This window comes from Diutina rugosa (assembly GCF_008704595.1).
Source record: "Diutina rugosa strain CBS 613 chromosome Unknown scaffold17_size212612, whole genome shotgun sequence".
NCBI lineage: Eukaryota > Fungi > Ascomycota > Pichiomycetes > Serinales > Debaryomycetaceae > Diutina > Diutina rugosa.
In genome coordinates this window covers 149,849-165,105 of record NW_022995172.1, presented here as the reverse complement: position 1 = coordinate 165,105, position 15,257 = coordinate 149,849, and the positions used below count along the sequence as shown (strand labels likewise).

The 15,257-nt window shown below is 49.8% G+C and overlaps 4 protein-coding genes across 4 annotated transcripts; 1 reads left to right on the top strand and 3 right to left on the bottom strand. All coding sequences in view use genetic code 12, as the record gives it.

The window, feature by feature from the left end:
• Window positions 1-638: 638 nt before the first annotated feature.
• Window positions 639-3,353, bottom strand: DIURU_004262 (uncharacterized protein; the record flags this gene model as incomplete). Its single annotated transcript, XM_034157116.1, has 1 exon — window positions 639-3,353. The coding sequence occupies one exon, from the start codon at window positions 3,351-3,353 to the stop codon at window positions 639-641; it is 2,715 nt and encodes a 904-aa protein (XP_034010996.1).
• A 2,223-nt stretch (window positions 3,354-5,576) lies between these two features.
• On the bottom strand, window positions 5,577-8,393 carry DIURU_004261 (putative ATP-dependent RNA helicase; the record flags this gene model as incomplete). The annotated part of the gene is made up of 1 exon (XM_034157115.1): window positions 5,577-8,393. One exon carries the CDS (start codon window positions 8,391-8,393, stop codon window positions 5,577-5,579), a length of 2,817 nt encoding a protein of 938 aa, XP_034010995.1.
• Window positions 8,394-10,139: 1,746 nt separating this feature from the next.
• Window positions 10,140-12,500, bottom strand: KCS1 (inositol polyphosphate kinase; the record flags this gene model as incomplete). Its single annotated transcript, XM_034157114.1, has 1 exon — window positions 10,140-12,500. The coding sequence occupies one exon, from the start codon at window positions 12,498-12,500 to the stop codon at window positions 10,140-10,142; it is 2,361 nt and encodes a 786-aa protein (XP_034010994.1).
• A 1,226-nt stretch (window positions 12,501-13,726) lies between these two features.
• DIURU_004259 (glycosyltransferase family 15 protein) lies at window positions 13,727-14,833 on the top strand (the record flags this gene model as incomplete). Its single annotated transcript, XM_034157112.1, has 1 exon — window positions 13,727-14,833. One exon carries the CDS (start codon window positions 13,727-13,729, stop codon window positions 14,831-14,833), a length of 1,107 nt encoding a protein of 368 aa, XP_034010993.1.
• Between the last annotated feature and the right edge of the window lie 424 nt (window positions 14,834-15,257).

Sequence of the window (15,257 nt, the reverse complement as noted above, 5' to 3'; positions counted from 1 at the left end):
ATCAACTCGATACTTTAACTAGCTTTCTCTTTACCCCTATTTCAGGAAGCTTGGTTATAGTCGACCGCATTGTGTAGTTAAGATAACAATGACTGACTCAGTTAATAACAACACGTCTCAATTGGAGACCGATCAGAGACCTAAATCCCAACATATAAGAATACATCGCTCACATACTGCTATGTAGTTGCCTTCCATTGGCAGTTCTTTCTCATCCTCAATGTAATGATTGACTTTAATGGAGAATACTCATGTGGAACAATTCTATAGCCTTGAATCAAGTATGGGCTACGCTTTTTCCGTCTCAATGATGATTGCAATCTTAGAATAATTTGTTTTGTTGATCGTTTTAGATAACTACACCGCCAAATGAGCCTGACGCGGTACTTTTGCCACTTACTAGTGAGAATATAGAAGATGATTTCTTCGAGACTTGTTGCCTTTGCACCGCTATTATGGTTGCAAGCACCACACACCGCTCAACAATTGCGACAACTCTTGAAAATTTCGTTGTTGGGGTGGTGGATGGAGTATACCATTAGCACTACACTGTGGGATACACAATGTTGACAAATTTTGTAACTCACTGTACTACAGGTATTTCTAACTGGAACAATTTATTTAGTACACATAAAGAATCAGGTTGGGAACTCCCCAATACGAGGTCCAAAGTAACCATCGGGTGCTTGTAAAGTGGCATTTAACAAAGAACCCTGCTTTCCCTCGTAGCCATAACTAACAACGTCGTTGCCCCACCAGGCGATCAGCTTGTCATGATAATACACTGCAAAGAAAATAATGATTCCCAGGAACGCCAATCCTGCTGTTAATCCGGTCAGCAAGATGTAATTGTACTTAGACCACCAAGCTGGAAGACGGGTCCTAATATACCACATGAAGATAATGGCAAAATACAAACCCATTGTGTAGTAAGACAAGTTTGTGGGGGCATAAGCCATCATACCAATGAGGAACACCGTAGGCTGAAACTTTCTCGTATACTTCTTGGGTGCATACAACTTGAACAAGAGACACACTAACCCAGCACCGGCGCCAATGAGGAAACACCACTTAAAAATTGGATATAATTTGAACGACTTTTGCGGACCAATGACTCCCCAAATGACCAGCGCCAGGTAAAAAGTACCACTACCCGGACAAGTAAACTTCTGTTTGTTGGTAGGCAGACAGTAGTCCTTGATACCCGTCATCATCCACTCGAGCATCCCAAGAGAAATGAAGCAGTTGATGAAAGTGGAAAGCAATTGGGTTCGAAACAACGCCCGAGGCGGAATCAGGGAGTAGTGAGTCATTTTCTGATCGGAAATGTAGTTTTGAGCCTGGCCATCAATGTTATAGCCAATTGCCTTGGTGTACATGAGCGCCAAGCCGTTTCCAGGAATAGCGTATCCAATAATAAGTTCGACCAAAACGTTAAGACCGAATGTTGTTCCAGTTACTGCAGCCAAAATGGTCAATGGGACCAAGAATACGAGATTCATGCCCAAGGCGAAAAAAATGGTCCACACCGGGGTTTGCGCTGGATAAATTTTAACACACACAATTGACAAAACAACCGAAATTAATAAGACCACAAAGAATGTCCATTCGGGAACTTCTTTATAGCGTTTCATTCTGACTGTAAATGGGTCTTCAAATCCATCGAATACCAGTGACGTCCGCCAGTTGCGAAGCAGTTTGTAAAATAACTTCAACGAATGCCACATTTGCCGCCACTGTGACCCAAATTCGTACACCACCAGAAACAAATAGAGAGCAAAGAAGACACCATAAGTCATCATGTTAGCAGCGGAATAGAATGGAGGTCCCACTTTCTGATACTTCTCATTATCGAATAACAGCTGTTCGTTAATAACGGAAGACACATGAAACGGGGTCCCCTTATTGGTCCACAAACGGTTACTGTTGATCGGCAAATAGGCAGCCCATCTGTAGTTAGAGTAGTACAAGCCAACAATTATGAAAAAGCCGAGCAATGCACCAAGATAATTAGTCACTGTAGTAACAATTGGAGTTGAAAGAGCAGCATTACTGTTAATAACGTTCCAATCAAAACTAGTAATGGGATTGAAGCCAAGGCCGAGGTTTGAACCAGTGATAGCTGCGAGATTAAAATTATCTGGCTTGATCCAGGTCATCCAGTTGAACGTAGACAAAAATCCCATCAAGTAGTTTGGTACCCAAAAATATAAGAAACTTGCAACAAAACAGATGAAAAAAAACTTGTATGATGAGATGGTCCAGCCGTTGATACGCTCTTTCTTAGCAGGTTTCATAAGAGTTTTGTTCAATGCCAAAGTTGGTAACATTGTGGGCCACATACTTTGCACGGGAAAGACCACAAACTTTCTCAACAAACCAGCAAAACCGAAACCCATAAACTGAGACAGCAACGCAAGCAATACTTCGTATCCAAAATCAACCCAAGTATTTCCATAAAAGGCAGGCATTTTCTGTACTTGGATATTGTAAAACACGTAGGGAACACCCCCGGATACAGCATAAAACAAGGTACAAAGCAATTGCTCTTTGTGATTCCAAGGTCCAGGATTCAATGAAGCTTTGTACTTCCCAAAGCCAATGTTCCATTTTGGTAAAATTTTGGCCGCAAGCAATCCACAAGGGTAGATCAATACTTGAACAACTGAAGAAGGTAAGCTGATACTCGGTAACCGATCGTTAAAAAAAGTGTTGATCACCGATCCAATTCCTGTCCAGATAATACTGATAATGTACACTCTTATTGTTTCGACTGGAAGAGTGGGGTCATCATACGGGTCAGTTACAGACCGGACCTCCACGTAGGGTGACCAGTAAGCAAGGATAGTGGCCTCCAACCGCGTTTGGAAATTCCAGTCAACAATTTTTGAGTAATCGAAGCTCTCCCCTTCCCCCACCAAAATTTCGCCGTGAGATTTCTCTGAAACATGAACATCTCCTTTAGACTTCTCATCAATCAGATCCAGCAGATGAACATCATCGTGTTTATGGGACACGAGACGCTCCCAAAGTTCGAAATCCTTGGCAAGAATATTGTAATCATCGTCGTGGTCTTTGACAGCCCGCTTAAGGATCTCAACTGCTTCATCGATAGTGAGCGAATCGACTTTCTCAATGATGAATACTGCGTCAGGAGGTAAATCGTTCAAGGTGTCCAACCCGTGGTGATTCAAACGAAGTAATACGAATTCCTTTTGCGCGTCAGTGAGATGTCCCCCCACCTGGCCAATCAGGTATTGGTTGGAAGTAATTGCGTTCAAGTTGACTTCATGCGCACTGGGATCTCCAAAAGTTCCCGGGCTTTTGACTGTACTTAGATTGTCATCAGCCATATTTGATTCAGGGTGTTTGGTAATGATTAAAATAGTACGCTCGTTTCAGAATATATAACACATTGTAATTGGGAGCCTCTTCTTGTACGGCTCCAGTTAATTACTAAAATCGTAATTGATAGCATTCGCGGGGATAATTGATAGCATTCGCGGGGAACGCCCACTAAAGCCGCATAATGAGCTCAAATCTCACGCATAGGATGTCGTTCCTGCAAGGGGGCGGTCCAAATAAACGAGGGTATAGAATGGCGGTGATTACTTCGATTAAGATGGATGCTAAACGAACTTCAAATTCTGAATTGGGCTGGTTGTAAGTGCCAAAAAACTGAGGTGGCGGTATTAAGCTCGTTTGGTGTGGCGCCTCGATAAGGGTGCGCACTGTGAGACAGCAACGTGGTGCATATTTTTATGCGGCTTTAATGTCTGCTACGTGGCTGCTAGTAAATTGATAGCCCCACTGATAAAGAGAAATCTCTTGTGACATTACGCTACAAGTATACATTCTAGTAAAACATCCCAAGAAAATGAGTATATATAACCGTACATCATTGTCGCACATATTTCGTTTCCAAGACTCATATTCGCATGATGTATGTACTCGTTTGAACACATGCATACGTCGTATATTTTTGGCTTATCAGTGACGGCACGACACTTTTGATTCCTTATTATAAGTTACCTGAAGCCACACAATCTCATTAAAAAAAAATAAAAAAAAGCCCGCCTGTGCAAGAGTATGTTTCAACGATCTCTCGCAATCGAATGAATGTTCATAAATTTCAAGTTGACATTACAGACTGACATTACAGACTGACAGAAGATTCAACAAATCAATAAGCGCCCGATAATCGTTCTGATGATTTTTAAGTACGTAAAAAAAAAAGGCTTCAAAAAGTACGTTACATATAGATTGCATTTTGCGGAGTGCATGAATCAATGGTAAGTTAACCAATCGTATATAACTGTATCGTTTGAAAGAACCTGACTAAGGAAAACTGATTGAACCGTACCTTACAAATCAGTGCCATTTGAAATCTATTGACAGTTTACTTGTATTGTGATTGAATCCGATAAGATTATATAGGTGGATCCGACTTTATGAAGAGATTTTCCCTCTGGATGATTCGACATGTAAAACGTTGATTCCCATCACTCATAGTCGTCGACTAACATGTTGAATTGTGCTAAAGCTAGATTGGTGTAGACTGTTCTCTAAGGACTCTGAGTGATGATAGCAAGTCTGATCGGTGTCAACAAAATTATAATACGGCATCATTATTGAGTTCTGTACGGACATATACTAAAATTATTCGTTTGCCTTGACGAAACAGACCATTAATGCCTGCCAGTCAAAGCAATTTTTGCAGCTGTGGCGTTAGGGGTTTTGTGTCGAGATTGCAGGTGACAACAGTGTTTGTCGCGAAGCCGCGTGTCGCAAGGCCATACTTTTATCAATGAAGACAACATCGAGACTGATAAAAGAAATAGACGATATTCATGATCATACAAAGTAGAGAGATTAATGTAATTAATATAGTGCTCATATACTACCGTCGTTTTCGCCTCATTCACTGGTTTGTGTCTGGATGGGGCTCACCTTTGAAGCCGCACGCGACAAATGAGGGGGGTGACTACATCCAGGATTAGATAAGAGTGTGGACCTTCCTAGCTGCCCACCCGCTTAGTCGTAAACAGGCTAAACACTATAAGCTGACTCTAGTCTAACACTACGGGTTCGTGAGCAACCGATATGGTGCCGATACTATTTGACGCTTTCACCATCAATCCGCGGGGGTCAGTGGATAGCTCCCATTCTCAAGCTGAGGATACGATACAGTAGATGAGGGTTTTTGGGGAGCCACGTTAATGATGTCGGATGGGCGTTTTTTGAGGAGTCGACTTACGCCAGCGACAGCAATATGGCCTACTGTTATATGTGCTCACGAAATGCTTTGCGTTTTGTTTCATGGTTGCGCCAATGCAGCAGACGTCGACCGTCGCCTGAGCTGCCTTCAACTGGAGCCATTGCCAAGACAGAAAGCGGTTGATGGGCCAGTCTCTGTAGATATGCTTGTTGATTTCGAATTACGGGTGTTTCAAGTCAGTTGTAGCCCCATTTCTCAAAACCATCAATCTGATTAATCTGGTGCCGAACATATGGTAATGCCACCCAACTACAAAAGGAAGTGTGATTCGTGTCTATTATTGCCTGATGAATGCCTACTAGTACTTCTTCTTCTTTGCCGGACGGGCGTTTTTCGCCTTCCGCTTCTCCTTGAGTTGTCTCGCCTTGCGGATCTGTTCCGTGGACTGGAGTTCCAGTCGTTGCCCCGGCCGATTGTACCCCTTGACCAGTCTTCCCAGCTCCACCGCCTTTTCCACCTTTTTCTTTTGTTTGTGGTAGTCATCGCGGAACTTATCCGGCAACTTCGGTGCCTTAGTCTGGTTGTGCTTGGGCTTGAAGTTGCCCAACTTGACGTCGCTTTCAAGCTGACCAGGGGTGAGTTGAGCCACATTCCGTTGCTTTCTCCAGGTGTCAAACTTACCGGAGCGGAACGACGCAGGAATACGCTGACCCAGCTCGCCAATGATATACTTCTTGTCCGTCAGCTTCTGGTTGACATAGTTCTTCTTCTTGGGGTCCCACTTCATGATCTGTTTCAGATGCTTGGGCCCGTCGTCGTCGGCCAAATCGAATGTGGCCCCCGCAGCGTCCAGGGCGAAAGTGTTGCCGAGTTGAAGCTGTTGGTCTTGGATCAGCAGTGCCGGAGCATAGTGGGACATGAAGAACGTGGGATCTCTAAACCGTTTACTGGTCAGGGGCTCCTGCTCAAACGCAGCCAGCAACTCGTCGTCATCGACGGTGGCGTCTTTTCTAACCGAGTAGCCGACCTCATCCTTCTCATCAAAAATTTCCTCCTCGATGCCTCGGGACAAACCAGCAAGTCGTTCCTTTTCCATTAACTCCCGCTTCTCTTGGGCTTTACGTTGGATCGGAGCAAGTTGGCGACGGCGTTTCTGCATGAACGCCGCCATCAGATTCTCGTCGCGTTGATCGCCTTTCTTTAAAAATTCGAACACCGTTTCCTTCAGGTTGCGCTGAGTCAACTTTTCCAAAAACGCCTGTTTTTCTTTCTCAGGGTTGGCCCCGAAAAGCAAGTGCTGCTCGTCCCACACCCCCGTGTCGACGAGCTCCTTGGCCCGCTTCACCGAGTCGGTCAGCGCCGGTTGTCTCGTACGGTAGTACAACTTCTCCGCTTTAACTGACACGTCCCGGATAACCTTCATCTCGTAGTGATTGGCCAACAACGTATCGTAGAACTCCTGGCACCCTTCGAGCTCCAAGCGGGGCGGCAGCCCCATCACCATTCGTTGAGTGTACAGCACTTTAGGTTCGACGTAGGCGTTGCCCTGGCGTTGTTTGAGAAGCTCCTTCTTCTTCTCGTGCATCGCCGTCAAAAGCACTTTTTTACCCAAAAACAACTCCAAGTCTAACATGTAGGGGAGCTCTTTTTCCAGCACGATCAGATACGCCCAACCCGCGTTACCTGCTCTGGCAGTTCTCCCCACACGATGGACAAAGATCTTCAGCGACAGCGGCAACGTGTAGTTGATCACGTTCGCCAACACGGGGATATCGATACCACGGGCGGCAACATCAGTGACTACCATGATGGTGGTAGCCCCGATTCTGAACTGGTACAACTGATTCTTCCGTGCTCGCTGGTCTAAAGTCCCGTAGATGTACAGCACAAGGTAGCCAGCATCACGCAAGAGCATGGTGACGTATTCGACGTGGTGCTTGGTGGGGACAAATATGATCGTCGATTGCGGCAGCGGTAACTGGTTGGCGGGGGGTAATCTTTCTCTCTTGAATCTGGGACGCTTCTTCAGCAGTTTGCGGTTTTCTTCTTCCTCCTGTTCGGCTTCCTCGTCGTCTAAGTTTTGCCGGTTTTCGATCGCGTGAAGTTTCTTCTTTTGTTCTTCCGTGGCTACCGGCATTTTGATCACTGACTGCAACACGTGTAAGAGAGTGGCTTCTCTCTCGTTACGTTTGGTGGTGAAAAACGCCATCTGCAACTGGTCCAGCACTTTGGTCTCGGCGTCGAGGCGCACCAACACCGGGTTGGTGAGCCCGGCTTTGGCAAAGTCCACCAACGATTTGGGTAATGTAGCCGAGAACAAAAGCAGCTGTCGCAGCGAGGGCAACACCGCAAGCAACTCGTTGAGCTGTTCGGCAAACCCCATTTCGAAAAGCCGGTCGGCTTCGTCAAACACGATGTACTCGACCGTGGAGAGACTAAGCTCCATTTCCACTTTCAAGTGGAGGAAACGACCGGGGGTGGCGACGACAATGTCAGGGTTCAGCATCATCGCCAGGAACTGGTCCTCAAGGGAGTCACCCCCGATCAACACGATCAGGCGGAGGTCGGTACCTTTCGAGAACTCCCTCACTTGTTTGTACGTCTGGAGCGCCAACTCTCTCAGCGGCGACATGATCACGGCTCTCACACCCACCTTGGCACTGTGGGCTTTGAGTTTCTCGATCATGGGAAGCACAAACGCCGCGGTCTTCCCGGAACCGGTACGGGCCATACCCACGACATCACGGTTCTCCATGATCAAAGGGATGGTTTTCCGCTGGATGGGCGTTGGCTGACGGTACCCTTTCTTGGCAATGTTCTTTAAAATGGTATTCAGAAGCCCAAACGACGAAAAAGTCCCCGCTTTGGCCTTCTTGGCCAGGGCACTGTTTGTGGTGAAATACGCCGCCATTTCGCCGGCGTCGTCGTCGTCGTCGGCATCGGCTTCCAACTTGGGGAACTCCATCTTGCCGTTTTCCTGCTTTTTCCGTTTAGCGGGGGCTTTGGCGGCGTCGTCGTCGCTATCATCTTCCAGGTCGCTGATGATATCTTGGGGTTCCTCAGTGGCGCCGAAGCCGGCAAAGCCCGACCCGGAGTCGGAGTCCAGGTCCGAGTCCAGCTCTGCCGTGTTGAACAGCGCTAACGACTTGGTGATGTCGAACTCGTCGTCGGACATGATTAAGGGTATTATCGCTGTGCCCTTGAGTTCCCGTGCGATGAGCGCGATGAGGGGGGTTCACCAACAAGGGCTCAAAACGGGAAAGAACGTCAAAGAGTAAAAGGTAAGGGATTAAGGTGCGACAGAGAAAATAATGAGAGTCAAAGCATGCGGTTATGAGAGACTATGGGGATGATTTTGATGGCAGACTTAGTGGACCTGAATTATGATAAAACTGGAAAAGCAGGTTGCATCTACTAGCAATCAAATTTTGAGATGGAAACGAGCCAACTCGAATTCTCATTATTGGACTTGGCATAGCTTACACGACACGATTTCTTGAAAGGTTGTGTCAACACATTTGTTGTGTCAATGAGGATGGTCACCTGGACTACGAATTACGTGGTATGCCACACCGTGATCCACGTACATTTTGAGCTTGGGGAATTCAGCCACCCATTGTGGCGGGGTGCTCTTACGTCAAGCTTTCGAAGGCTATGGACGAGACCATGGCATTGTGTGGCCTTGTTTAGTGAAGTCCAGGTATTCAAGCAGCAGTTCAAACGACCCAGCAACTTACGAACATCGATCAGGCTCCCAAACCCATAAGCGACCGATCGCTTAGCGGATTTGGAGAAGAGCATGAGTAAACATGGTGAGTGCTCTTTTTCAAGGATGTACAACTCCCCCGATCCACTCAACTGCGCTGCCATCTGGTAGGTGTTCCCGCCCTTGTGCTCATAATATGAAGTAGCGATATTCACGTGTTTTGGCAGGAGTAGGGGAAGCGTATAAAAAGGACAAATGCTTGACAGACGAAAAGTCAACGCAGCCATCCACTCTCCTCACATCTCCATTAATCTGTAGTTTATTTGCTCTGATCTTGGTCGCCTCTGGTTCAAGCCACTGATGACCTGACAAATATAGCTGGGCAAGGCCAGAATAATCCAACAGAAACGAATGGAGGCGACGTGTCAAACATACTTGTCACAGAGGAGTCGACAATATCATGGTTATACGGACTGAATACCACGTGTCTTGGCCACACGAATCCACACCACACCAAGTAGTCCACTCGTCGTTAATAGCAGCCAGTTAAAAAGATCATCCACGGCGTCGTGGAGAAACGACTATTAAGCTTTATAACGTAGACTTGTTGACACAGTTATTGTCTTGCAATAGGCGTGGGTGCACGTGGTGTTGAGGGAGGTAGTCAAGAATGATAGCGATGATTTCCATAAGCCACTCGATCACTGGTATCGGACCCAAACTCTCTGTTTGGGATCTTGGACAACTTATGGACACATTATTTCAATTGATGGGTGGGATCTGTATGGGTGATCTCTGTGTCCATATCTTTGTGGGGGCCGCGCACTTGGTGTGCATAGCAAGAGTGAGAACAATGTTTGAGCAACCACAAGGTATTAAGGTAAAAGATTGGGAAAGATACCACACTTCGTAGACTTAGACACAGTTGAAACTGACAAGAGGCAAAAAGTAATGACATCGACGTGATTCGAACACGCGCATCTTACGATAACAGAAACCCCAACCTCACAGTTGAGAAGCTTACGCTTGAGTCTGCCGCCTTAGACCACTCGGCCACAATGCCTTCATGCAAAAATAACGGAAAGTGCATTTCCAAACAAAACTACAGAGAAGGCTAAAAAATCGGCAAAAACGGCAAATATTCATTAAATTAACAAATACTACAATATAATATGATCATTATATACTAGGCTACTAAGGACGCTATGGTATTATCTAGTCCGACACGTCGCTGTCCTCATTTTCGACGGTGTAGGTGATATTGAATGGATCGTGAGGGTCGTTAACATCGCGGGGGTCAATGCAGTCGTCGCGGCGCTCGGCGTAGCCGTCGAGCCAGCGACAGGGACCCCCGTACGCCTGCCGGTGCGTCTCCAAAAAGCGCAGCGCCAGCGCCGGCAGGGTGAACGGGTGCCCCGTCAAAATGCTGAATATGGTGCTGAAGTAGACGATGAGCGAGTCAAGCCCGCGCACGTACCCTTTGTCGTAAGTATCAGGGTGCTGCGGCGGGATGGTGATGTGGCGAAGGCCCATGGGGCTCGGCTCGGCGATCACCAGCTGGGCAAAGTCGATGATTTTCAACTTGGCGACCTCGGGGCGGGCGGCGTCGTGCATCAAGAGGATCAGCAGTCCGTAGAGCCGGTAACCCTTAAGGCCGATGCAGATCTCCCTGAGCTCGTGGAGCTGGGCCACAAGCCGCGGAAGCTTGACGAGTACCAGCCAGGTGTCGTTGCCGTTGTATAAGTAGCGGGCGAGCGTCTTGGCGAACTCGGCGCCAACCCGGATGCGGCGGCCAAAGTACTTATCGCGCACAAGGCAGTGGACTTCGGGCGCTTCCTTGGCGGTATCTTCCGCTAGCGCCAGCGCCCGGTCTTCCTCCAGCGCCGCCGGCGCCGGCTTGAGTGTGTACACTTGGAGGCCACACACGCGGACGCCGAGCTCGCGCAGCGTCGTCTGGCGACACTTGCGCCGCTGGGAGCGCTGCTTCAGCGGCAGTGCCTCGATGCCGTACTGGCGCGTGCCCATCTTGAGGTCAAGCACACACGGATACTCCATGTCGCAGGTCAAGTCTTCCAAGAGAATGTAGCGCTCAAACCGCGTGTGTTTGCGGAGCACCGGCAGCGCCGCACCAACGGGGGTGGCGCCGGGAGCGCTCGCCACCGGCGCCACTCCCGTGGGCGGAGTGGTATCGTTCAGCGGGTGGTCGTCGCCGTTGCCGTGCTGGTCGTCAACTTCGTCCATGGCGAAAATATCGTCCTGCAGCTGCGGCGTGTGGAGCGGCTGGAACACTTCCTGGAGCACGCGCGCCTGGAAGTCGGTGTTGATCGTCGTCAGCCCGTCGCCGGTGGAGTGGAGGCTGTCGTCGTCGTCGTCGCAATTGAAGTGCTGGGGCAGCGGCAACAGGCTCAGGTAGTGTTTCCACAACGAGTTGGGGATCATGTGTTTGTTGTCGTCAAGCACCACTTCCGGGTTCGTCAGCGGCAGCAGCGCCACTTGCGCCAAAGGCGCCGGAGGCGCTGCAGGTGCTGAGGGCGTAGCGCTGGGCGCTGCCGTCTTTGACGTCGCTCCCTCGCCCATATCGATTTCGGGGATATCAACGTCTCTTGTGAGCAAGGCGCGGTGGACCTCTTCGGGGAGCAGCAGGCTCGTAGCATCACCAGTGGAAGCGCCACCGGTAGGATCGCTTCCGGGAGTAGCATTTTCAGGGACCATCAGCAGGTAGCGCACGTTAAGCACGCCAATGTATTTGGGCATGAATTGGAGAAGCTCGCGGTGGTGCTGCTCCACCGTTTCGTAAAACACGTTCTCCCGATTGACGAGGGCTTTGCACACTGCCTGCTTCGAGAACAGGAAGATCGCCGTGTGGCCGCCGACCTTATTTTTGAACGGGCGCAACTCCACCGCTAACGGGTATACAGGCGATGAGAACAGCGGGCGCGGGCGCGGCGCCGGCAGCGACGCGGTGATGACGGTGGCGGTGGGCGACACCGAGGCGGCGGCGCCGGCGCTGGGGTCAGCAACAGCGCTGGCACTCGTCGCGGTAATGGTGTTAGCTGTGGTACCAGAAGTGATGGCGCTGGCGCCGGCGCCAGCGACGGCGGGGGAATCGCTGCCGGTGCTACTGCTGACAGCGGTGATGGTAGCGCCGACGTCGCTATGGTCAAACTCGATCTTCGCCGTCAAGTGCTGGGCATGACTGGTGCTGCCGCGACGCTGGGGCAGGTGGGGGAAGTAGGTGGCCAGCAGGATGGGGTCTTCCACCAGCAGGCGCAGCGAGCGCTTCGCCGGCGCCGCCGGCGTTGCCAGCGGCGGCAACGGCGATAAGATGTCGGCGTCGGTGTCGCTGACGACGTCGTCGCTGGCGCTGGTGGTGCTGGTGGTGCTGGTGGCGGTGGCACCCGCTGGCGCCACCACCAGGGTCCCGGGCGCGCCCGGCGGCGCCGGGGTGGTGGGTGTGGACGGGGCGCGAAAGTAGCGGAGCAGCCGGGCCGCCTTGCGCCCCTGGATGTTGCTCAGCGAGCTCTCCAGCAAGTCTAGGGCCGCCATGTTGTCGGGGAGGGGCTGGCGGGCGCGCATGCTGTCATAATCTCGCAAACAAGTGGTGGTGAAAGTTTTTTTCCTCGATGGAGGGGGTGGTGATAAGATAGCGCTGTTCGCGCTACTAGCGCCGCTGGCAGCGCCGCGGCCGCTGATGGTGCCGAGCGTAGCGCTGCGACCGAGGGGAGGGTACCCTAGCGGCGGCGCCAGCGGTTTGGGCGGTGCGCCCCGCGCCAGCGCCCCCGAGGCACTGATCAGGGGCGTGATCGCTGGGGGGGCGGTGTCGGCGCCGGCGTCGTGGACAGGCGCCATCGGAGTTGATGATGGTAGGGCTAATTGCGCGAGGGCTTGGCGCTTGGCGCTGAGGTAATCGTCGGCGCAGGCGGAATCAGCCACGGCGACACTGCGACTGACACAACTCCGAGCACACACACGGGGATCGGCGCTGAAACAAAACAACACCCCAAAAGACACGTAGTCACCCAACACACACGAAATAGGCTTTCTCGGAAATTTCCACCAAAAAAAAAAAGATGGAAACAACGCCGTCAAGTGTCCCTTGTTTATAAGACGTTGACGGGGGAGAAAGAAGGAAGTTTGATACTCTGTGGAGATCTTGTGGTCAGCAGGTAACGAAATCTCAGATAAACTCTCACCGGTTTGAGGTAGGTATCCAAGAGTATCTCCAGAGGGGAAGAAAGACTAAGAAGAGGCGGGCCACGCAGCGAACTCCGGCGTTTTATTGTAGCGAGGCACCACGCGATGACAGCCTGCGAGATTTTACGGGGAGCAATTGCTTTGGAAATATGTGGTTTAGGGAAGCGATGACGCTCAGTGGGGACCGTTGGTAGCCAACGTGGGGTCCCACGGGGGGTGTCAGCAAACCACGAGGGCAGTTGCGAAATATTGGCAGAAAAAAAGTCTTGGGAAAGCGTAGGCAGCGTGACAAGCTGAGACAAGTGGCAAAACGTGTTTCAAATGAGGTGGGTCGATTTTACTAGACATAGTTCAGAAATGGTTTTGACAAATATGGTTTAGTCTTCGTGGCGGTCGAGACTCGGAGAAAACATGGACTTACCGTGAGGGGGGTACCTACGTGCGAGATGGCGGGGAGAATCGCGGTAATCGCGCGTAAGCTAAGGTCGAGGGGCAAATGGCATGTTGGGTTGATTTTAGGGATATGAAGTGTCACGTGATATGTCACGTGATCACCTTTCACCCGAGACGCGACGTATACCCCAGTGATACTATCAAGAACCCGTGAAATGCTACATTGGTGGCTATCTTTGACGCTATGGATTGCCTTGGCATGTGGTTTGGAGCACCACTACCAGGACTCTTCTCAGTTTAAACTGTGGCTTCAACAACTCGAAACTACTGATACCGTGGAAGTGGTCCACTCGACTTTACCGCCGACATCAACCAACGCGACGTTCCTTGTGTTATGCCAAAATCTGGACGTGTACGACATGTTAGAGACGATCCACAATTTCCAGGAACGGTTCCCTTATGCCTATGATTGGACGTTTCTTAATGACGAGCCGTTTACTAAAGATTTCATCTATTTAGTGGGACTGAGGTTTAGCGCTGGGCGCATCAGTTTTGGCACCATTCCTAAGGAACACTGGGGGTGGCCCGAACACATCGACGTTGATTTAGCCCATTTATCGTTCGAACAATTGCTGGGTTTCCCCTACGGACTGCTGGAACTGTACCGTCACATGTGTCGGTGGTTCCTGGGCTTCTTCTACCACCACCCTTTATTGAGTCGCTACCAATACTACTGGCGAGTGGAGCCTGACGTCAGGCTCACGTGTGATATCCCGCGTGACTTGTTTAAGTATATGGCAGACCACGACGTGTGGTACGGCTACGCCCTCACCATTTTTGAGTACCGCGAGACGATCCGCCTGCTCTGGTCCACATTTAAGGAGTTTTTGGCAACGGAGCCCGCTGTAGAAAATAACCTTCCTTTGCTTCCCATGGTTCAAAACGACGACGAGTACCAGAGTTACAACTTGTGCCATTTCTGGAACAATTTTGAGATCGCCAATTTGGACTTGTTCCGCAATGACAAGTACCAGCGGCTATTTGATCACCTCGACCAACTGGGAGGCTTCTACTATGAGCGCTGGGGCGACGCCCCCATCCATACGCTCGCCGTGGTCCTCGCCCTTAACCAGAGCCAGGTGCACTGGTTCGATGAGATTGGCTACTCGCACCGGCCTTACCATCAGTGCCCCCAAAATGACCACAAATGGATACAAAACCGATGCGTATGTGATCCTGACGATGACTTCTCGTTTGGGCTGTACAGCTGTACCCCTCATTTCCTTAAAGTTACTGGTCAAAAAGTTGACTTTGGTGAATGAAATCAGAGGCACAGTTAAGGATTGCGCTTAGTCAGATTTGCCACTTCGATTACTAAGCGCACCGTTGCAACGCTCATCAAGGGGCTGTGACAATGGTACTAACCATAGCCGTATCCAATTGCTCGAAGCTTGGCGCTTAGGGTTTTCCATTGAGAAAGTCCATTGTTACCAATGCATCTGGTTACGAAGTGGTCATTTCATGTCGAGACGACTGGCTGTGTCCTGAAACGAAAGAACCAGAGTTTGTCGCCGTACATTTGCATCACACCTTCCCTACTTGAACTTTAACTGTTTGCATAGAAAAATCTCCCGAGTTTTCACCGAAATACTAACGAAAGTCCACTTTAATTTTCCTCGACTCTGTGGTGGCTGATCTGGGATCTGATTTAACTGATCATACTGCACATATCTCTTTATCCTCAAG